The 24,913-nt window shown below is 44.7% G+C and overlaps 1 protein-coding gene across 4 annotated transcripts in view; it reads left to right on the forward strand.

The window, feature by feature from the left end:
• The window catches only part of RECQL4 (RecQ like helicase 4), a 409,056-nt gene that overhangs the window by 66,170 nt on the left and 317,973 nt on the right, over window positions 1–24,913 (forward strand). For all 4 annotated transcript variants that reach the window (XR_011278686.1, XR_011278685.1, XM_069621818.1 and 1 more), the window contains exons 6-7: window positions 9,236–10,608; window positions 17,605–17,704. Coding sequence is in view for 2 of the 4 variants with exons in the window: in XM_069621818.1 (XP_069477919.1) it covers window positions 9,236–10,608; window positions 17,605–17,704 (1,473 nt within the window). In the remaining 2 variants the exon portion in view is untranslated. The remainder of the gene's footprint in view (window positions 1–9,235; window positions 10,609–17,604; window positions 17,705–24,913) is intronic.

Consider the following 24,913-nt stretch of genomic DNA (forward strand, 5'->3'; position numbering starts at 1 on the left):
ATGGCCCCACATATTTTCAGAGGTTAATCTCAGTCATTCTTCTAAAATAAATAAAAAAATCAAAAAGCCTAGGCGAGCACGCTCCCTGTGCGGATGGTCGAATTCCTCACAAGGCCCCCCCCCCCCTCAAAGGAAGTTAGATTGGTAGTCCAGGGACTATACAAACTTAAATCAGTTAGGACCAATATGGCTGCTGCCATGGCGGGCTCACAAAGAGCCCACGTGGTCAGAACGGCCATTTCGAGACTACCTCGTGGTCACCTAGACAAAGGGAAGCCCTAGAAAACCAAATGGCCTGGAGCAGGATAAAAAAAACATTGATACCTCAATGGCTCCCAAAAATATGCATTGGGCTACCAATGCAGCACAATTGCTTACACCCTTGGTGAAGCCAAAATGAAAGCACAGCTACCACCAACCTATTTCCTAAAACCAATTTCTAGTGAAACAATCACACTAGAGCAGAAATAGCGTTTTTTTATAACGCACCTAATACCTTACCTGAGTTTGGTTTCCAAGCGCGGATCCAGGATTGAAACCTGTGTTGCTCTGCGTGGTCTCTGCTTCCAAGACTAGCGCATTGCCCCTGTACTATTCTCCATTCACCCTGTGGGGCGACCCAATACCATATACCTTTTTTATATAAGGTATAAAGGGACGTAATGGTAGAGGGACTTAAGAACTCCCGCCGGCCATCAAAAAGAGATCAATGAAACAAAAAAGACTGGGGTGAAAAAGCAAAATGTTGAAGGACCCCAAAAGGTGGTCCCGGAATCCCCAAAATAGGAACACAGTTTTAATGGGCACCATTGAGTCAGACTTAAATGTCTGGGAGTGCACGTGGAGTGCTTTATGTGCTGGAAGCATCTTTGCTCTCGCCTGCGGTTTGATACACATTGTGTGAATTACATGTGAGACATTTGACTTCATCAAAACTGCGTCTCTTAAGCCACGCCCACATTTACTAATGTGATCTAACCAAGAACCTGCGCGCAACTTTGGAGTGCTGTTTGGCTGTTCAGCTGAGCAGCCGTCCAGCCCCTGTCACTCCCACGGTGATTATATAAATATTGGGAAAGTGAATCCTTATAGAATTCTAGGAAAATGTGACAAAGTGACTGCAAATGTGACCACATACACACTTAAATCAGCAATGCTGACAATTACGGCCTTAAATCCTGCTGAAATAACTATCCCTCAAAATGCAGAAGTGTCATGTGATCCAGAGGCCGCAAACATGCAAAAAAGGAAAGCAACAACAATGAGAAACGGAAAGCTAGAAAAATCGCTCTCCAGAGATATACAGAATTTATGCCAGATTGAGACACATGCTGTTACGCCGAATGTTGTTAAGCAAAGACATGGCTAAACGAGCATCAGAATTAAACCTAAAAGATTGAGAAAGTTGCAATTTCCAATCCGAAAACCATATAGCGGATGCAGATTTACTTGAGTATCGGACCCAAGAAGAGCATGTACCAATCTTGGAAATAGAAAAACACTTAGTGAATCCTCGGGTATGCACTGCAGATAATAGATGGCAAGAGTCCAAAGTCCAGATAAATAATAGTGAGAATAGTGAGAATATAACGAGACCACTACTATATTCACAAGCAGTGCGGAATTCAACAACAATCCCCTTACGAAAGAATGGGCAAAAACATAAGCCATAGTAACTAATCTGTATATTGTGGAGTTAGTCTAAAGTGATAAATGGAATATCACAACAAATTATTATACCAGAAACTCAAAATGAAAACTCAAATTTTTACATCTGTGGAAATATGGCAAACTTGTCAAACTTATCAATACTATATCCAGACTCACCAAACAGCTCTTCTATAAGATCACCTTCCTCTATAATTGCGTTGGCCAAACCGGCCCAGAGGCCATCCTTTGGCTTTCCGTCACAAACACCAATTTTGATTTATACAACACTAACAGCAATAATGGTTTGTTTGCATAAACAAAAGTTTATGAAATTTTGCACAAAAGAATGGAACATAACGAAACACAAATTAATTCATTAATGGCTAAAACCAATTTATTAATCAAAGCTTTACCGACTGTACTTATTATATAGACAATACCAATGTGATCTCAGATACTACAATGTGTGCCTCAATAGGCAAACACACAGGCAAGAAGCAAATAAGGAAAATGAAATGGGACCTTATAGCACCTCACGAGTGAATTTGAGAGAACCTGAGAGAATAGAAAACGAAATATATCAGGTAGAGAATGGAGAACAAGACCATATTAATCCATTACCAGAAGTATCGGTATATAAAGTTTTCAAGTCCGGAGATGAAAGGAAAGAATAAACAAGAACACCTTGTAACAAAAACATCAACTATCAAGAACACAACAAAAAAAGAGCAAGGTGAAGCAATTTGACGCAATATCAACACCCTCCAAACAAACATGAAAAGCAAAAAAGAAGCAAAAGCAAAAAAGATTATCTGAACCTCAAGTAGAAATTGTCAAAGATGACCAGATTGACGAAGAAGTGCTAGCACAGCCAGTAAGTTCATGGGAAAACAGAGAGACCCAAGGTAATAAGGAGGAAGAACTAATGAACCTCTCAACATACTTGATTACAATGGTTTTAACAAATCACTCAAAAAAGGAGTATATTGATCCATTAGAGGAAGCAATATCAATTGCAATTCACACAGCCAAGAGAAGCGACGAGAGTTTGAACTACCAAACAGTAGAGCAATAAAGGTTTAAATTAAGTCAACAGGAATTGACTCTAATAAACAAAACAGACCTAAAAGTGAAACAAGGACTATAACTTAAAATACCAGAATGGAAGCAAAATAAAGAGATGAAACAGGATAATAAGATGCCAAAACAATCAGAAAATGAAATTATTACAAACAAACCAACTGAATTAAAAAAGAGAAACTATAATGATCAAGAAACTAAGGAAAAAGTATGGGGAAAGTGGACCATTTTTAATTATGATATATTAAATATACGCATGACAAATGGAACACGAAATGACTCATACCCAAATAGGAGTACCCTTTTTGCATTCTGTCCCGTAACTGGAAAGAATCCAATAAAATTATATACAAGGTGTAATTCTATATCCATCATGGAAAATGGGCAATGCAGACCTAATAATAAAATCTCAAATGATTAAAGAAACAATATGGGTGGAAAAATCGGCTTTCACAGATCTTGGGATAAATCTCTCATTAGTTGGAACACATGCTAGACCGTATGAGAAAGATCATAAAAGCCCCTGATCAACAAAATCAAGACGATATACAAGATCACATAGACAAAATGCTGCTGTAGCAGATGAAGATGGACCACTGATAATACATTGTGCAGGATTAACTGGGGAACTAAAGAGGAGTGTTTACATAGACAAACCGATCGTCTCAAAATCCACTCCATCTTGGAACTGGCTGAAACACACTACCAACCAAACTAAGCATAATGGAATACAGTAGAGCCAGCAAGAACATTAAACATCGCCATATGGAACACACAAGGGTTTGCTCATTTGACTGATCCATCTTTAAGTAAACATCTTATGGAGTACGATCTATTAATTTTCCAAGAGACCTGGATAATGCATGACCATGTATGGCCTCCTTATAAAATAGTAACAATACCAGCTTCAAAACGACCTAAAGGGTGCCCAATGGCTGGCCTCTTAATTGCTGTCAAACAAGAGCTAAAGGCGATCTTGATTCCCTGGAAGAATCCCCATCCATGCATGCAACTCGTAAAACTCAAGTTAAACAATGGACAGAATAAACAGAGTTCTCAAATGGCGATTTTTTAAATTTTTTTTATTATTATTATTATTTTTAAAAAATATATATATTGGAATACAAAATTAACACACTGAAGATTTCTTTAATAAAATAATAAATATATTGGATCTAATAGCAAACAGAAAAAAGCCACACACGATCTTAGTGGTAGATCTAAATATATCCTGTATTAAAGGGAGGACAAACAAAGTAAAACCAAGAGCCAAAAGATGGTTGTATCTTATGGAACAAAGAAACCTGACAATGCTAAATGGTACTCTTGAAGGTGACGGTCCACTGAAAACTACATGGGAAAGATGAAAAATGAATTCAATTATTGATTATGCATTTATTTCGATAAAGGCTGTAACTTTAGTCCAACAATTTCAGATATTACAGATGCCTTTGAGTGACCATCATTTATTAACAATTACCAACATATCAGACAAACAGAAAATGAATATTATACACTCCATTGTATAATTACAGAACAACGGAATACAATTAAATGGACAGAATATAAATGAAATAACCTCTTGGAAAATGTGACTCAGACTAAAGAAACAGACAAGAACTACACAAATGCTCTAATGATGTTCAAAGAGCAAACTTCAAGCTATAACAAACCAAGATTCAAGAAATGTTATACATTTGACATGGTAATTAAAACAGCAAAGAAAACAAAGACGAAAATTAAGAGCATTAAAAATCTAGACTGGAAAGAAGCGAAGAAAAAAGCAACTAATATTCATACAAAATTATAGAAACCTAAACCACAAAGCCATGAAACATCAGACTAAGAACCAGCGTATGATACAAGTTTAGTTTCCTAGTCAAGCCAACAAATATGGATATTATTGAATGATGCAAGACATGTAGGAACAAACACATTACTACTAAATCCCATTGCCGAATCATTGTGGGTAGAATACATAGCTGATACACCAGCGGAAATAGCAGCCTCCAAAGATATACTAGCAACAGAGGAAACTGCCTTTGCACAATTTAATTTCGAATTGACTGATATTATGATAGTAATAAAAAAAAGAGTAATTTTCACACACCGAGGCCTGTTAGTATCAGTAATGTAACTCTGAAGAAGCATCCAGAGAAGTGGGCCTTAATCATAAACAAAATATTCATAGAAATAAAGAACACAGGTCAGATTCTCAACAATTGGAAATATTCAATTGTAATACCAATCCTCAAAAAAGGAACAGGAAACCTATCAATTAATTATAGACCTATAGCCTTACTTAACTCCATGGGAAAACAAATTGTGCGACGAATACTAAGAGACTTGAAAGCAAGGATAATAGAAAAAAAACCTAATAGATCCATTTCAGTCAGGATTTGTTCAAGCCCTAGGGACCTCCAATAAATCTATTAATGTTAACCGCACTAAAAAGTATGGATAACCAGTGAACCTCTATACATTGCATTTATAGACTTTCGATTTAGTATTTGATTCTATATCAAGACCATTTTTGTGGGAAAAGCTGAAAGAGAACGGTTTTCCAAAACATATTTTTGTAGCAATTCAGCAACTTTATACAGAAACAACAGTACAAGTCAAATTAACACAAGGTTTATTGACTAAATACATCCATAGAACCCGGGGATTAAAACAAGGTTGTGTCCTCGCTGCTACCCTATGTAATTATTATATTCGAGAATTTAATAATTACATCTATGCAGTCAGAACATTCCTGCCAAAATTAGACTGACAATGTGTGTCTCATTTGCTCTATGCAGATGATTTAGTGCTGTTTGATAGAACACCAATAGGCCTACAAAGGCAGTTAACGCCTCTTATCCAATTTGCAGAGCAGAAGAAACTACGTATTAATAGCAAAATCATATATAATCCAGATACGACCAACCAATTTGTGAAAGCAAAAACCAAAATTTGAGTGGAAGATAAACAAAAAAATAGTAGAAATAACGAAAGAATATAAGTACCTAGGTGTAAATATAAATGATCATAAACTAGAAACCCCTTTTAAAATCATAGAAGAGGACAAATTGCAGTCATTGACATCCCACGCAAAAGCTATACAGAATAAGTACAGCATGTATACATACATCCCACTCATAACATTTTGCTAATAAAAAATAATCCTTGCTGTAACGTATGGAGAAAATACTAAACCACCAGAGCAGCAACCAAAATGGAACCTAATAAAGGTCGTTTCTGGAAAACAATACCTGTACTGAAACATTTCCCCATACAGATAATAAAATACAAATTGGGGTTAGTACCCATGGAAACCACAGTAATATGGAACACTATCGCTGTATGGGAAATGTGTTAAAAAGATCAGAAGAAAAATCAGTAACTTCTACAAAGAAGAAAACATTGCTAGCAAGATGGGAAGAAAACTGTATCGTCCAAATGGAAAAAGCAGACGTAGATCTAAAATTATTATGGACAAATTCTATAAGAGCAAATACAAAATGTTGGCAAATGGCTTGGATCAACAATTGGCAGGAATGCACAAAGTATAAGACCTTTTGCATTGGAAAATTCCCGCCAAAAAATGAACATTCTTCCGCAATATTTAAAGAAGTTTCAGAGTAAAGAATATCGAGACAAAATAATGTGATTAAGATTTAACCTATGGCCCACCAAGAGTGTACTTGCAACAAGAGCCAAAGGACAATGGGAATAAAGATGTCGATTTTGAAAACTCCATAACATGGAGGAAACTTGCAACATTTGTTAACTAAATGCAAAAAATTATAATTTATAGTAAATTATTTATTTTCAAGCTTTTTTAATCTAACGCACATTCGATGAACAACAAATGTGGGAGCACATTTTTAATGCAACGAAAATCTCAATGAATTTAGCAACAATAAGATTCCTAAATAAATAGGAAATATAATTGATTAAATAACTGTACATGAGAAGATGCACAAAAAGCTAAAGAGCATACAATCAGACGCAGACAAGAACCGGAGCAAGAATAGTGAAGAAGAAAAGAGGAAATTATAAAGACTAACGGTGATCTAGTTAAAGTTAACAGAAATACACCTTGGGAAAAAATAAGTCACTGAATCCCATTTAAGTATGGAAAGACTGTATAAGACAAACTGAGAGGAAATGATCATTCATAACTTTTAATACTCCTCTATATTAACATAGACTGACTGCTCCTATTTCTTTGCTATTGCCCAAATTGTATTGTATCTGTTGTGTATCTGTCACGAGTCGCGCAACACCGCCCACCTCCCAGCGCATAACACCGCCCGCCTCCCAGCGACACCCTACCTGCGGCGGTGGTCGTTCCCGGGCGCGCCCCTTCAGAAGCCCTAGTGCCGGGTTCCCCGTATGGGGGATACGGCGCGGCGTCATGGAAACTGTGGCCGCGGTGGCGCTGGGGTGGATCGGTCTTCACTACCCCAGCTTCCTGGTCACGTGGTCAACGCCCACGTGATGCTGAAGGGGCCGCCCGCCCAGCCAATCCTGTTGCCGCTTCCCGGTTGCAAGGGTCACGTGATACGCGACGCCACTCGCGTGACCCAATGAGGAAGCGATCACGTGACCCAAGCACCGGCTCAAAGGCACACTGAAGCCGAGCTTCCGCGCTTCTCAGCTGTTGTCAGCATTGTGAGTGGCGTTGTGTTTTTCCTGGATCTTGACCTTCTGGCTTTTGAACTCTGGTTTCTGGTGATTGCGGACTGTCTTGCCTGTTCCTTGGATTTGGTTGCCCGGACTTTGCCTTGTGGATTTTGGACTTTCTGGCTTGCATCATTGGACCCGCTTCCTACGGATTTCAGACTTGGCTTTTGGAACTTTAGTGTTTTGTCTTCCTCGGATCTTGGGCACTTCTTGCTTTGGACATTTTGGAACTGCTTCTGGAACTCCCCTTTGGCTCAAGGTTGTTTTGGACTTCGGCTTAGCACCACGTCAAGCCCCAAGTAAAGGGGGTCTGGCCCCAGCGCCCCCGGATACCTCCCAATCCTGGTTCCTCTCCCATGCTAGGTAGGTCCCACTCTATTTTCTTGATTATTGGTCATCCCCAGGTTATTGCTTTATACTCACACTTACCTGCTTTTCCCTGGCAGCACCTGGTACCCGTGTTCCTGACCCTTTGCACCTGTGGCCTCAATAACCGGTGAAGGAATATATTATTCTCTCCTTCACTGGTGCTTGGGGATGGAGGTACCCATAGACATCGCAGAGGTTTCGTTGTGACAATCTGTTTCTGTACAACCGCGATCTAGATTCAATGTTACAAGGCTAATGTATTCCTAAAAATACGTTTTCTTTTTTTAGCATGAAGTAAATGTAGTTTGATAGATTTGAAAAAAAGTTGTATGTCAACTAAAACAAATCTGTTTTAATTAAAAAAATATATCTCCTTTTGGTGATAGCTGATGGAGGGGGGTGGAAATGGTTGAGTGGATTAGGAAGGAGTCAGAGGGTGAAGCATCCACAGGGAGCAAAGGAGTAAAGAGCGGAGGATAGGAAGTTGAGGTCTGTCGAGTTGCCATGCGTATGGGAAGGATGATTATGTAATTTGGCCATAATGACGACAGGCACATGAGTGTGGAGGATTTCATGTAGCAGGTTGAGGTCTGATGAGAAACGGTTGAGGGTGCCGGATGAGTGGCACACGAGTAGGTTAGTAAAAGGGGCGGGGCAAGGAGGTGGACAGAGATGTTAAGAGGAGAAAGTAAAGTTGGAGATGGAATGGGTTAGATGGCACATTCCTACTGATAATTGGACCAAAAATAGCACTTTATTAGCCCTGGGGAGTAGCATAAGGTTGTGTAGTCGGTGTTGTGTTCAGCCAGCATAGTCGTCTCCTGCAGAGAGAACATTTTATTACAGATGGATTGGGTGATCCAGAGGTGCAGAGAGTTTGATCGGATAGCGAGAGGGGGAGAGAGAGAGGAGGTACTGTATCTTGTGGAGTAGATTAGGTTTGCCGTGTTGGGCACATTGGAGAGGGCAACCAGGGTCTCATTCAAGAAGTGCAAGGAAGAGGAGGTGCTGATGAGAATGGAGGGCAATCTGGTGCAGTGGGTTGGTTCTTGAGAAGAAGATTGGGCAGTCTGGGGAAAAGGTGAAGGATCGGCAACCGCATGGTTAGCATGTAGAGGGGCGGGGGTTGTGAGGGAGGGTTTTTAAGGTGTGGGAGAGGTCCCGAGAGGAGAGTGCATTGTGTGGACTACTGGTTGTGGGTACTAGGCAGTCCCGAATGCCAACCCCCTACTTCAACTCTGCTGATCTTTGCACGGTGTGAGTGGGCTAGATTTAAAGAGGCTTGGTGGGGGAAGTGGCAGCGGCACATTCTTATGGCTCATGTGCAAAGACTGCAGCTTTCCACGTGGGAAAGTGTAGTTTTCGTCATTTACAAATCGTGTCACTCTGCATTAGCTGTATTTTTTGTTTGCATATTAATCTCTCTCATACCTTTCCACCATTTTCTTTTTATTTCTGCTTACAGGAGCGCTCGTTCTCTTTGAAGAAATCCTTTTCTCCCAAATTGAAACCAGGGAATGGAATCTCTGAAACAGACTCGAAATCTCTCACCCCCTCCAGAAATCACCCGAATGAATGTTCTGATCTTGACCGCAAACCCGCCACCCCTATTGGAGCGCCCTTCAATGGAATGACTTGTGCACTTGCTAAAGCCACCACGCTCGATCAAAGTTCCCCGGGTGCACGGTCCTCTGGCAGACCGTTGGGAATGGACCCTCCATCGGCCCTAAAAGCAGCGGCAGAGCATGACTCCCATTTTGACCCCGATGACAGCCTTCCGCCGCTAAAGCTTGGATTCAACCCGTCCAAGCTCCTAAATAGTGGCTCTCCTAGCCCCCTGCAAATAAACAAGTTCCTTCAGCTTCGAGACACCGTTGGGCAGCGCATGACTTCCCTAGATCCGAGCTGGCTGGACAGATGTCAGGGCATCAAGGGGCAAGCGGGAGGGAGACCTGAAGCTGGCATTGCTTCTGATGCAGGTGTGCAAAGTAAGGAATGGATGGAAACCTCGTCGTCACTACGCACTCAATTTGCTTCCGACATCCATGTGCAACAAAGCCCAGCCCCTCAGATTCCTGCTTCGGACCATGAGTCACATCCAGCAAGGATGTCTGCCCCTCGGCAGTCCCTAAAACCACATGGCCTTCCTGCGGTGAGTGAAGGACAGAATTCAGCAAGTTTGGAAGGTGAAGAAGATAAAGAGAGGGATGGTGGCAGAGCAACTGCAAAGGACGAAGACACCACATTGAAAGTAAGTGAACGACCAAGTTCCTCTGCTGCAAGTCAATCTATACACAGGAGCTCGACCAACCACTGTGCAAGTCCATTGAAGGGCAAAAGACCTCATGAGATGGCCGTCACTCCGGACCGCTCCTCAGGGGACCATGTACAAGAGGAAAATCAAGCGTTACCCGGGAATGACGAGTCCCCCCTCCCAAAGAAGGCTAAACGAGGTGGGCGGAAAAGGCAGAGGGCGCCTTCCGTAGAGGAAGATCCTACAGTGGATACACCGGCGCTGGAAGAAGGGACTGCAAAGAAGCGGAGGAGAAAAAAGGCCTCCACAGCGCCCATGGAGCGGGACCTCGCTCAGGAACAGGAACCAGCAGAGAATATTCAAGCCCCGGAAGAAGGCAATGCTAAAAAGAGGCGGCGAACAAAAGCACCCGCAGCACCCAAGAAGGCTGCGCCGGCCCGTCGACGCAAAGCAAAGGGCAACAGCATGGACGAAGAAGAGGCACCACCACCCGCCACGAAAGCCACGAGGCCTGAGGAAAACCTCTTTGGAGATACTGAGGAAGAAGTTAAAGGTGCCTCCTCCAACAAAACAAAGGCTGCCAGGTATGTGGAGATCACAGTGAGGTCCAGTTGCCCTTCTCACTAAAACGAGGCTACAATGTGATGCTGTGGTGTTTCAATGTACAGAGTGTGTACTCTGACGGGTAAGGTTAAGCCAGATATGTAAAACCTGTAGTCCCACATGCAGTAGCGGCATTGCTATCAGTAACACAAATGGTTTTGTGTATATGTTTGACTCTGCCCTGACTCCTTTATCTTCCTTCCACCTTCCCCCCCCAACCACTTCCTCCCACCATTAACTTTTGGGAACACCACCACCCCATACGGCCATTGTTTCAAACCAATTTTAAAAGGTCTCTGGAGCACTGTGCATGAACGTACTCCTTTCCCTCCCGCCCTTTCCTCACCATGTAATTTGTTCATTACAAGCAACCAGAGTCAGCCATCATGGAAGTCAGGGTTTTCCTCTGTTTATTTTTCTATGTAGGTTTTGTTTCGCAACGGCCAACTTACTCGTGTCATGCAGTTATTGTCTGAGAAATGCTCTAAGAGGCATACAAAGTGTGGCCTGTGAAGTAAGGGGACTTGGCCTCTTGTGGCATTGCCTGGTTATCAGCCTGGTGTTTGGAAGACTTGTCCATGCACATCTAGTATTCTTGTTATGATGAAAAATCGTGCTCTCTGTGAGCAAGCCTTCATGTATGTGAGGACACTTCGATACAGCTCGATGTAGCGACCTTCTACATGATCCCAATTTTAGCATGTAGCAAAAATGTAGGCACAGTTAGATACTGGAGTAGTTTGGTCAGGGTCGCGTATTTCGGTCAGCCGGGAGCTGATATTTGAACCCAGGTATTCAGTTCCTGGTCCATCATTTTGCAGTTCTGCAGCAAACCTGCACATGCAGAACACCGTGGGGCACTATTTTAGGTTTTGGCGCAATCCTTTTAACATGCCAGGTCTGATTTACTGAAGTAGCAACAAATAATAGTTTGTGGACCCGACAGTGGCACCATTCAGTGTTCAGAGGTAGCGTTGAATTGAGTGCAACACCCAGCTAGGTCTGCGCTCAATAAATACCATGATAATAATAAAAGACTTTCAGAAGCCAGCAGCAGTAGTCCCAGTATTACATGAAAAACCAGAGCACAGTCGCCACCAGCTACCCACCTCTACCACACCATGGTTGTTGGGAAGCTACTCAGTTTTTCAAAATAGAACTGTCATCAAATATTCTATATAACACCAAGGTCAATGTATCAAAATTAGCATATTTTAATCATTTATCTCTCAAACAATTATTCTAAAATGCATTAAAAAAACCATTAGATGCGTTTGTCATAAATGAATTACCACAAAAAAGAGCGAGAGCACAAATAAACACTTTTGGCTGTTGTTTTCATAAATGCACTTATAATTCATATCCATTAGATGGTTACGTGATGTTAGTAACAGTGAGTATAACCACATCAAGATTGCAAAAAGACATGGTGTAACAGCGTATGAAAACAGCCAAAAGTGTTTTATTTGAGCTCTCTCTCTTTTTTGTGGTAATTCATTTATGACAAACCTTACTCCGTCGGCATGCCCGGGATGGGCAAAGTGCACGCTGGGTGTCGGAGTGCGGCCCTGTGCCACGTTGGAGAATGGGGCTGTATTTGCTCGGTGTTCTGTCTCCAGCAGGAACCGATCAACACATCGGTGCCTCATGTCGCCAGACATCAGGCGCAACGGGGAAACCACATTGGTTGCGCTGGTGACAGGATATTTGCACAGGACTTCGGCAGCCCTATTACATCGGGCCAGCTGGGCCAACCATGAGCCCCTGACTCGTGGAAGGTGTCGAAAGAGAGCTTATGAACACAGTGGATGGTGCCTAAGAAATCCTCATTGATGAATGCAATAGCTGACATAGAGCCACCTGAGGCCGGTAGAGCTTGGTGTCATTGTGGACCCTGGTGAGGCCGGAGGGTTGGGGGGCTGCAGTGTGTGGAGGTGTTGGAGCAGCCTGGGCGCCCTGTCTGATGCTAGGGGCAGGTGGTTTTGGACGGTCCCTGGTGAGAACACATCTTGGGTTGTACATTGCAGAGGCCCACCCTGCGCCTCCCGCAGTGAGAAATTGACAGGAGGGGGGGTGGCCTTTCCCACCTGCACAGGGGATACTGCGTGGGCCCTGGGAGGCTAGGTGGGCCTGCCCCACTGCCACGCATCAACCAGGGTTTGTCCTCAGGCGAGGGCTGGTATGGCCTATTCGGGCGGCGACTTGATACTCCAGAGTTCATTGTGTGTCAGACATAAGTGACAGTGGGAAAAACCGACAAACTGCAAACTAGACTCCCCTTTGATGTTAATATCCCCGGGGGAAAAAGGGAAAGGTGGCTGAGGTGACACGTCGGAGCCATCGACGGACCACCTGCTCGGGCTAACACGTGATGATCTAGACATCAAATGGTCGCGCTGCTGCAAGCGGGATTAAATTCTTGACTCCAATTTGGGTTCCCTTACCCATAAGGTCGATTGCATGAAAGTGCAGCTAGATAAACAATGGGGCACACCTTGATGAAGCGGAAAATCGAATAACGGTGGAGGACGGAATGGTGGAGGACATGAAGCATATCAAAATGTCACTGAAAGAACTGGCAGATAAACAGGAAGATTTGGAGTCGAGGTCCCGAAGGAACAACCTATGTATCGTGGGGTCCCTAAAGCAAGTGACCCAAGATCTATGAAGTGTTTCTGGAATCGCTCCTTAAAGATTTATTAGACACTGAGGGTTTCTCCTCGGCATTCCTAGTAGAACTAGCCCATCGGATCCCTGGCAAACTGGCTGCCCCTGGGAATCCGAAGAGGCTGATCATAGCCGGCCTGCTTTCCGGGACAGCACACTAAGGCTAGCATGAGAGAAGGGCTGATTGGTATACAGAGGAAACCATATTCGTATCTTCCCGGACTTCTCAAATACGCTGCAGTCCAAGAGGAGATCCTACATGGATCTCAAGCGAACTATGCGAGCAAAAGGCATAGAATACACCATGATGTTCCCAGCAAAGCTCTAAGTGAAACACAAAGCAAAAGCCCTATTTTTTGTCAACACCAGACGAGGCCTGGGATCTTTTGGACACTGTACCGTCACAATTGCCCTGTTCACATGGGGGGGAGGAGGCCCAACGCTCTCCAGCCTTGGAGCTGGACTGAGAGACCTCCGATGAATACTTGTAAAATGCAGCGCAGGGGGTAAACATTTGTTATTGTTACTTTTCTTTTTCATGTTGTTCCGGTGATCTACGCCCTCAAGGGAGGGTGTCATCTGGCCACTCAGGGTGGCCTCCTGAGTGAAGCATAATAATATGAGCGGGGTCGATGGGGTGGGCGTTATTTACCAGCTGGTTGAGGTTGTTGGTTGGGGGGAGGGCACAGGGGCTTGGTTTGTACATTTTGTGACAGCTGGTATGATAGGTAATCTTAAGAAGAAGCTGGCCCTATCACATGGAAATGAGTCACGCCAAAGGGCTTCACCAAGGATTCTGAGGCTAGGGCGCTAGTACTCACGGGCATCACACACAATCGCACTATCACCAGGATCAATCCTATGCACCCAATTCCGACAGCATGGACTAGATAGGGCAGCAGTTATTTAGGTATATGGGGTGGGGACTTCAGTGCAGCCCTGGTCCCAGAGGTGGACATATACTACGGCACTTTCAAGCCACCCACTAAAGCAGCAGATAAAATACGAAAGCTGGGCAAGCTGTATGACCTGATGGACATATGGTGGGATAGAGACCCGAAGGGGCGGGGGTTCACGTTTGATGCCTCCGTACACCATACATCCTTGCGCATTGACTACATCCTAATGTTGCACAAGGGGGCCAGATGGGTAGACAAATGTGAAATCTGGCCGCGCATTATCTGATCACTCCCCGGTAGGTGCACAAATTGATGTTCCGGGGGGCTGCAGGGTTCAGCAGGAGGGCTTGTCGGACATAGTGTTCCATACAGAGATCCAGGAAGGAAATGTTGACGACTTTAGGGAAAAAGTTTCCTCTCCTTTGATACTGTGGGAGTCTTTCAAATTTTTCATCGGGCTGAGCTGTATCGCTAAAGAATGCAGATCCTGCGAAGGATCCCCTAGACCGCACGGCTTATTGCCCAATTACCCTCATACATACTAACCATAAAATTCTCGTGAAAATTCTGGCTAATAGGCTACATCTTTTGATGTCCATGTGCGTGAAGGCGGACCAGTCCAGCTTCATACCGGGCAGATCTACTTCCTACGGGCTCCGCACCAATCTTTGCCCTAATCAGCGCAATGAACCCTGATATCGCTGTGGTTGCGGCCCTTCTCAGTGCAGAGAAGGCCTTTGACTCCATTGAAGGCCATTTGTTTGCTGTAATCAAGAGGATGGAAGCAGCAACTTTTTTAATTTCTCTGACCTCACTGTTTTACACCCATCCCTCTGCTGGACTGCTCATACACATCTGTCCAAACCTATCCCATTGGGCCGGGGCACAAGGCAGGGATTCCCCCCTCACCTTTGTTTGCGCTGGCAATGGAGCCGCTAGTGGAACTGCTTGGACAACGTCGTGTGCACTGACTGAGTATAGTTATACATATAAATTGTCTGACTATATGCGGATGAAATGACCCTCTGTCAAATCTTGTGCAGATCATGGCAGATGTCCTGGACTTTGGCCGCAACTCAGGACTAAGGATTAATACCAGAAAGTCTGGGGTTCCAATGGCCCGTCGCTAGCGCGCGTTACCTGGGGGTGGAACTGGCCAGGTGCCCAGACACACTGTGGAGGGGAAACTGTAGTAAAGCGCAGAGAAATGCGGTGGAGTTTAACTGGTAGAGGCACCTACCATTACCTTTTCGAAATGGTCCTACTGCCTCGGTTTTTGTACCTAGACCTTAATGTCCCACTACGGGCACCTGAGATCCTCCTAAAGCAAAGTATAATCTGAAGCTATACGTGGGCAGGCAAACGGTCATGAGTCAGCTGAGAGAAACAGTTTGCCCTGCTAGACGGGGATCTATCGCTCCTGGACTTCGAAAGCTAATACCTAGCGGCACAGGCACAATTTCTATCCCATTGGCACTCTCCAAACCCAGACATGCCCCATGGCCAAATTGAGAGGGCATTAGCAGCCCCGTCGCCTCTGAGGGCGGCTATCCTTGAGGCTCTGATTAGGACATCTAGGGGGGTTAATGTGGTGGACAGCACACGTAGGGTATGGTCTAAAATAGCGAGAAAAACAGGTGACCCCCTTTCTGTATTCTCTCTGCTTACTCGCATACCGGAAATTCCTCTTACTATTGAAACCTGTGTGCAATGCATGGGTAACCTGGGTCTAACCAGCTTCTAGGACTTGTTCCCTGGCGGACAATTTCTATCCCTTAATGAGTTCAAAGTGCGGGGTAATATTACTGCATTGAATGTTCTTCTATTTTAGGACCCGAAATATAGTAAAAGGGCTTTTTGACACATTCTACCATGCAATTTTTGCACAATACTATAGAGGCCGAGAGGGAGGGTGGGGGCAGACTGATGCCAAATCTATATGCCAAATTGGTGGAGAAAACTACAGGATGGTCGGAGGGGGCTCATTCTAAGTGGGAGGAGTCTCTGGGGCAGCTGATCCCCCTAGAAAGTATGGAAATGCTGTTGTACGTAAACTAAATATGTCTCAACAGCCGGTTTAAACTATTACATTTCAAATATCTACACCAGACATACTATACCCAAGTGGAGCTCCATACATTTTTACCCGGACGTCACAGATGTAAGCACTCACCAGCCATCTTTCAACATTTAGCCTGGCACTGCATATCCTTGGCAGCCTACTTTCCAAACCATAATACAAGAAATAATAGGAGAGCCCATTTAGAACTGTGTGCACTAAAAAAGTCTGGCCACCTTTTCAACGATTTACTAGGCTGCTGCTTGTACTGGCAAAGAGACGTGCTGCAATGGTATGGGGTAGGGATACCCCGACTGACCTGGGTAATTGGAAGTGGGACATTGTATACTGCCATGACATGGAAACAGATTATAGGGGCGCACTCTCAACAGCTGCCAGACCCAGAGATATTTGGGGGCCATACCAGAACTACATGCTCTCCAGAACGACTGAGCCACTGATTGACTTGCTATAACTGGATAACTGCTGTGACGATGAACTAGGTTATCAAATCTCGGTGGTTGGGGTGGGATGGGGGGGGGCACGGTTGAATTGCTTGATCATGTAACATGTATGTACCTGAGGTTACCTTGTCACTGAATGATATTGCACTACCCACGCTGTCACTGTTTTTGTTCCTTCAAAAAAGCACTAAAAAGAATAAAAAATAAATGTTTAAAAGCTTATCTGTAAGTAAGCGAGTTATGACCTGCATCCCTCCTTTACTACAGGGGACAGACTTAAATCTTTGGGGCAAGAGGTCATATTCTAGCTCTTGATCCTTTAAAGAGCTCCATTGATAAGTCACAGGCATGAACATAAAGCTCCCTCTGGAAAGGGCCCTTGGGTCATTTGCTTTCTGGGCTGAGAGGGACAAAGGTTTTAGGACGGGTGGTGGAATCCATTTTACAGTGCTCTGGTAATTAACAGTGATCTCCTCCATAATAGAAGCAGTTTTGTTCAGGAAGTGATCTGCAGCAGATCCCACCATTCTGTAGAGATCTGAGCAGGTTTATCTATAGTGGGCATCTCTAATTACTTTAACATTTTGAAAGTAGGCTTTTGGAATGATCCCCCTCATGTATTTCCTTGGGCTGCAAAGCTTTGTAGTTGCTGATGGGAGCCGTTTAGCCTTTGCCAACAGTTTTAAATGTTTTACAGAGGGCTGTGCGATAATATTTGCATCACTTCCTTTCATCTGAGATCAAGTCTTAGTGGTGTTATTGCAAAGTCATTGTTTTGGAGCACCCTCCCATGTGGGTTTGTTTGTCCCTGTAATGCATAGGTTGCTTATATTGCAAAATACTTGACTTGCCTTTCTTTGTTCTGAAGCCATATTTCCTGTCTTCCAGGCCTTCCTTAAATCACGCTGCCAACTTTGTTCGCATCAACCTGAAGAATAAGTCTCACGTGAAAGGATTCGCCCTTAGAGGAAACCATCTTCGAAAGCAGGTACAGGCTCAATCGGGAGGATTGCAGGTTCTCATCCTGAGCTCAGGAACCACCCCACAAATGTCCCTATCTGGAGTCCCTAAAGCAGGTCTTCACCCTACCGCAGTGGTAGCACATGGCAGAAATTCCATGTTGACATTGGAGCCCTTTACAGGCATCCACTGTTTGCACTGTGAAATAACCTAACCTACTAAGTAGCTTTGTCAGTGCATACAACTTTGTTTAGTTTTTGGAACATTTAAAGCACTTTAATTCAGAAATATAGACTAGAAAAATACCCAAGCTACTTATCACCAAAATACATATAACAAAGAACTAGATTAATACATGGGTGAAAAACCTGAAGGTGTTTCACGACTCAATCCCTGGGGATCCCTTATTCAGGTGGCCAGGGAAGGTCCATCGCTATTGGATCCTGACCCTGGGGGTGGACAAGCGAGGGAGCATCACCTGGGTAGGGGGTCCTCTGGGAGTGGGGAGGAGACACCAGAAGGTGAGAAATGATATTCCCCATTTCCTGACAGTTATTTATCCCATGTTCCCTTTTCCTTTTTGGGATACTACAACTCACATAACTCTCCTCCTTTCCTTATCACCCCAACTACTGAGAAGAGGAAGACTGAGACTAGGAAGATTACCACTAGTAACATGTACTGGCCTTGCCTCACTAATAAGGTCAGGCCGGTCAGGCACTCGGTCACAATCACACACACCTGAAACTCGTGGACCGTTTTTAAACTATAAAAGGTGGCGCACAGAAAGACACGGAGAGCGAGACGGGCCATGAAGGGAGGCAATCTGGATGGTGAGATGGAGAAGCAGCTGAGAGCAAGCTGCCGAGAACCAGGGCAGTGAGAACGGGGTGTTGAGACGCTGACAGGCTGCGAGTTGAGGCAAGAAAGCGTGGCGAGGGAGCCCTGTCTCCCAGAAGCCAGGTGAGTTCAGAAAAGGAAGCCGAGGTGCCTGCTTGTCCCTTTCCTCCATGCACCAGAAAACTGCTTGTGTCATCCCCTGGGCCGTGAGGCCGCCCTGCAGTGTCTGAGGGGCAGGTGGGCAAGGCCCTGACCTCAACGAGCTGAAAGCAGAAGGACGTGCAAAAGCAGTCACAGCCGGTGAGTTCAACAAAGGGAGAGCCTGGTTTGTGATACGCGCGATTGTGGAAGTCTACAGTGTTACATGCAAGACTACGCGTTGAAGGATGAAGACATTGACATGAAAGCTGGAATGTATTTGGTCGGCGAGGGAGCCGATGAGAAACAAAGTAACGGAGTGGTGCTGTGTGAGAAGGCATGTTGTTAAATGCTTCCAGAAAGATATCAGAACAGTTAATAATGAAAGCGAAATGTGTTGACAACCATTGAAGGGAATAGCACAAGGGAAAGAGAGCGTGCAGGGATTCCGAAAGGCTAATGCTAAAGTAAATGGATCTTTTTGTGAAAACAGGAACAGCGTGGCTGAGGGCCTGTTCTATGAAACAAAGTTCAAGAGGCACGGATATCAAGAAACCATCCCTATTGTCAGAGTGGTCACGCATCGGGGTGATATGCGATTGTGAAGGTTTCTGACAGGTGAACATTATGGAAGAGAAGTACAAAGGTTGGGGAAGGGAGTTCTTCCCGAGTTCTATGAAGCGGAGCCGTTTAGCTGGAAAGTGTTTCAGCAAATGTTTAGTGTTTGAGGACAGGCAAGAGTCGCCTGTGAAAGGAACTTTGTGAATATGTTTGTTTGTGTGAAGCCGGGTGAGGGACGCCCTAAAGAATCTATTGAAGAGAACTGTGAGGTACATTGAACTGACATTGAAATAGGCGAGGGAAGCCTAACAGATTTATGGGAAATGTTTGTACTGTGCAAACTATCCACTTGGAAAGAACTTTGTAAGAACCCCATTGAACTGCACTTGGGGAACGGAGTGGTTAGCCACTTTCATTGCCATTCTGACATTCTTTTGATACTCTTTTATTTTCATACATTTTCCCACACTTGGTTATTGTGAATCGTGAGGGCAAGTATAGGTTTCTGACACAGACTTTTCCTTTGTTTAACTGAATGACTTGGACCATTTTATTTACTTTGATGATCAAGACTACTCCCATCATAGAACTAGGGGCAGCTAGGAAGTCTCCAACCCCAGTCAAACTTAATAAATAATAATGATAATAATTTAGCATTTATATAGCGCTACAAACCCTCAGGCATCTGACGGTGTGTGGTGCTCATTTATCGACCTGGAAGAATTAAAGGCTGAGTTTGGCCCTTCCGGGATTCGAACCTGCGTCAGCAGGCTCTGCGCGGATGTCAAAACGAGCGCTCTACTTGCTGTGTTATCGGACCGGCTAGAGGTGTTGAAACTTGTATCTTTGTATCTGTGTCCGAACTTGCAAAACCATGCTTGCCTCATACATGCCTACTTCCAAATTGAAATTGGGTCCCTAACAGTTTTATTCCTATCTTGAAAGTATCATTCACAGTACGCCGTTCAGGAGCACAGTTGGACGTTTCCCAGCTTTGCGGCAACAAAAAAAAAGTGAATAGTAGTAAAAGTGCTCGTAAGCTCTAATGTGCGTTTCCCGATGAGGTGGCCTGTCAAACCTGAATATTCTTTTCAATTCTTGCCTTTCATTTCGTAGACAATGTTCTATCGAAATGTATTCTCAAGTCTACCATCTCTGAATACTGCTTTTTTATATAGTTTTTGTATTATCCCATTTAGTTGAACGCCACTTATCATTGACCACGGTAGGATGAAGGTCTGAATTGACCATACTGGCATTAAGCTTGTTGGCTGCAAGCTGAGCATGAATGTCTGGGGCACGCACTTAACTTGGCTATTGTGCTGGCTGAAAAGGAAGGCAGGAGCCCATTGTTCTACTGCCATTATTACCTTTGTGCCAGATTGAGAGATGTTCCTACGTATCTCGTATCAGTGCATAACAATGCATGTGGTTAATATCCCAGACCGCCTCATCATCCATGTCCTAGACCATTGTCTGAGAACTGTGCGATTGGGGTTGGAAAATGCAAACAGACACGGTGCGTTTCTCTCCAAAGGTTTTTTTTACTAGAGTTTGGTGTGGGAAGGGTCTGAGTGTAATGAGCTCAGGAATTCAACTCAACCTGGCCCTAACCTGGGTTATCTTGACTATCCTCTCTTCCCTTCCCTTCTCCTCGTGACTTTAAAGTCAAGTCCGCAGAAGGGCCTTCTTCTCACCGCCTTAAAGGCCTTGGGTTCCAAAAGAAAAGAGATATGTCCAACCAAATGTTCCAACTCAAGATGTCTCCTTAAATAAATAAAATGAGCATATAAAATTCTAGGAAGACTCTCATGGCGCATTTTGTGCCACTCCATCTATCTATGGATGAGACCTCTAGCTGGTCATGGATGTTTTGGGCCTTTCATTGGTTGAGTATGTAACAAGGTATCTTTTCCCCTTCCACCCTCCTGTCAAGTTCAAATGTGGTGGTGTCCCAGTGGAAGATCTTCTCAGCAAGACTTGCAATCTCCAGCTGGCAAGTCTCCTTGATTCTCTCAGTGGCTGTTGGATTAGGGCCCTGACGATCCCCTTGTCTCTGGGCCGTGTTTATGCAGCGAACCGGCCTTCTCCCATAATGGAAACTACACCACATGTTCATTCCTCTATCTCTCTTGGGTGTTGCCCTTTTGTATTTTAGGGACTACCTCTTCTAGTACTTTTCTACTAACCTTCACCTCCTCCTCTGGTGTGCTCACTTCCCCCTCTTTAATATCACTGCTCTACTGCCTCTTCCTTCACTACCATGTTCTCCTCTGGTCTGCTCACTTCCCTTTCCTTCCCCGGATGATGTTCCTGCACCTTTCTTTCTTGGCTCCTTCGGTCATTGCCTCTCTTCCCTTCTGACAGTTCCTCCATCCTTCTTTCATAGATCTCACGATCTCTCCACTCCTATGTCGCCCTGTCTGTCTCTGTGTCTCTTCCTCTCTCCCCACCTTCTTCTCCACTCATCTCCAATCTCCTTTTCCTCTTTCCTTTCCAGCCTCTCCATGCTTCCCACTCCAGCTCTCACTAATCTCCTCCTCTTCACTCTCTCCCCCAACCTTATCCTTACCGAACAGCCTCTGCTCTCTTCTCGTCTTGAAGATCTCTAGCAACCCACACTTTCCCACTCCTACCCTAGGTTTGGACCCTGCAGGTATATTTGATAGTTGTCCAGTTAGTAAAGGGCTGTAGTTGCTGGTAGGATTACGCTGAAGTGCAGTTATGATATTTTGTATCCTTCTTTATTTTTATGAAATAGCTGTTCGGTTACTTCTACAGGATGCCTAAGACAAGCTGGTGGCAGCAGTAATATTTGTACCCTTTTTGATAAATGTTACTCGAGGAATGTTACTCGGACTTTTGCATTTACCACAAATGGCTACTAAAGGTGGCTAGCACCAGAAGATGGTTGTGCCACAAGGTTTTTCGCTTGTTCTTTGGCCATATTGTTCTTTGGCCTTCTTTCTGCCATCTCAGGACAGGAAATGCCTTCTATGAAAAACTGGGGGTATTCAAGCTATGGGCCGGTTACTGTGTGTGGCTAGAGGAAGGTGCTGGGACTGTGTAGTCCCAATTCACAGCCCTGGGGCCTGCATATCTGTTGCTGGGCAGATGTTGTGGTCCGTGGCTATCCATAACTGGATAGCCACTGTTTGTTTGTTTGAATTACCATTGATGTGCTTGGGCATGCTCCGAGGCCAAATGGTGGACAAAAGGAGGGCTCCTATAACTATTTGACAGATCATCCTTCAAGACCCCCATGAAGAAGAGTAGTCTACCGATGACCCGAGGATGACTTCTGCAGCTGGCCAGCATCAACTCCAGTGCTGTTCCTGGTGAAGCACTACTTATCTGCTTGATCTCGAGAAGGCCCTTCTTGGTGCTTTGACCCCCCTGGACTTGCGGGAACAAACGGTCTCGGACGCTACTTTTAGGATTCGTGCCTGCTGAGCCTTCAGAAGAGTCCATTCTCCAACCGGTGGACTGACCAGCGCACTCCTTGGCTACCTCGCAGCACTCCATGTTCCGAATGCATCCTTGGAGGTTCTTCAGCTTATGGAACAAGACACTTACTCCTGCATTCAGCCTTCTTGTATGAACCGAGGCTGTGCTGGGCCTGCTGCTGTGTTCGTCCACTGAAGAGCGCCTGTCGCTGCCTGACCGTGGTGACCCCTGTTGCTACACGCTTTCAAGCCTGTGTGGTGTCCTTAGGTGGTCTATCCTGCAGAAGTCTTCATCTTTCCTCATTTTGGATATTCTACAGGAAGCTGTCTAGAACTGATCCCTGTGCACCGCAACCAAAACTAAATCCTGATGCTGAAAGTGGCCTCTGCACCTGCGACCCCTGGGCCTTCCTAGACTGGACCAAGCACTGAAGAGTGTGTCCCCACTGTATTCCGGAACAACAGCAGTATTTGCGGGAGAATTCTGTGCCGGGGGTACGGCGCTGGGTGTAAGTTTGCATACCTGTTCCTTCCTGCCTGCTGTTCTACATAGGGTTACTTGGCGGGTAAAGCCCTGTCCCTAAATCACTCTTTCCTGACTTTAGTCGGTGGTGGCCTGGTCCAGGATCCCTTCTTAGGAATCGGATGGACCGATTCTACTTTACTGAACTTTAACTTTTTGACTCTTATTAATCATAGCCACTGGCACTGCCAGTCTCTCTATAAACCGACCTTAAAGTATCTACTTTGGAACTGGTGACTTTTGGGCACAAGGACCCAACCCATTTTAGGGTTGGACTTTCTATAAGAGTTGGGGAAGCTGTTTTACGATTATCCTGAAGTGTTCTTTCTAAGGTATACGAGTACTTACCTGTATTTATATATCTGTTTCATAGTGTTGGTATGACTATATTTTACTAAAGGTTTTACTTGCTTAGTGATTGTATATTTTTGTACTTACCTGTCTAATTTGAATTATTGGTGTTGCTCTGTGTGGACTTGCAGCCCTAGATCACTCTCACACCGTTCCTGAGACTAAACTTTGCCGCTCTGCCACCTAGCTTAATTGGGTTTGGGTTAAACCTTGTCTTCCCTGTTCTCCATAATAGGGTGGCCCCCGGAAACCCTACCCCCAGGGCTAATTTTTGGAAATCCATTGTCACTGCTGCTAAGGCACTTGTGGCGATCCCGAGTCCCTAGCATGTGGTGGCAGGCAGTTGGGGGATTCCCCCTCACACCACCCCTGACAGAGCCCAGCATTGTGCTCTGGTGGGAGGGACAGTACTCCCCCTCCCCCCACCGCTGTTTCCTCCTTCAGGGTTATGCTGCGAACTTCAAAACAGAGCTAAATCTCCCTTGCCCTGCCTTTTTGAGGGACTCTTTACACTATGTAGTGGTTCGGTATTCCATTCTCTGTGTGATCCCTTTCCTCCATACTTAACAGATGTTTTCCCCAGGAAAGTGACTGGATGGGGGCATGATGCAGAGCAGCATTTTCTTAATAGATAGAAATTTAGCAGGTACAGTACGCACGTGCAGAAAAAAACAAGGCGCTGTTCTTTCCTCAAGCATGCTCTCTAACATCAAACATTAATTACAAAAAGACTCCTTTGCACTAATATATATATATATATATATAATGTGTGTGTTAGGAAAGATTTTGTAATTGTGGGTAATTTTCCTTCCATGTGGCAACCCCTAAACTTTTTGCTGTTGTTTTTCACCTTGATCTCAACTTTGCCAGAGAAGTGCAGCCTTCTGCCGCACTCCTCTGGGCTTTCGCTCCATTCTTACGGGGAAACTGACATGCCCTTAAGACAGTCAGTACCGGGAAACGCTGTTTTCCGTAGTTTCTTTTATCATGTTGCGGCTTTCGTGCAACATGACACAAGAGGGCACTGTAAGCTAAGTTACTGCTCTCTTGGGTCTCTAGCCTTCTACAGGCCCTAGATACTCTTTTTGGATTGTAACTGATCGGTGCAAGTGAATCACGGACGGGAATGGTGGCAGCGATCGTTTCTTGTGTTTTGAGCTCCTTTTGGCGTTTTAAGCGCGTTTCTCGCGCTTAGCCCAAAATGGTGGCCTGGCTCCCAAAATGGCCAGACCATGAGGCTCCTTTGTCCTGTCCGCTGACCGTCTTGCTCCCTTCACCTTCCCTAGGTCGAGCCGACCCGGGGCCTTCCTTATTTGGGCATGTACTTTCCCGCGAAACATGGATGCTTTCGCGGGCTTCTACAGGCCTTGTGTGTGCC

Source organism: Ambystoma mexicanum, chromosome 5q (assembly GCF_040938575.1).
Source record: "Ambystoma mexicanum isolate Mex_15411 chromosome 5q, UKY_AmexF1_1, whole genome shotgun sequence".
In the NCBI taxonomy this organism is placed as follows: domain Eukaryota; kingdom Metazoa; phylum Chordata; class Amphibia; order Caudata; family Ambystomatidae; genus Ambystoma; species Ambystoma mexicanum.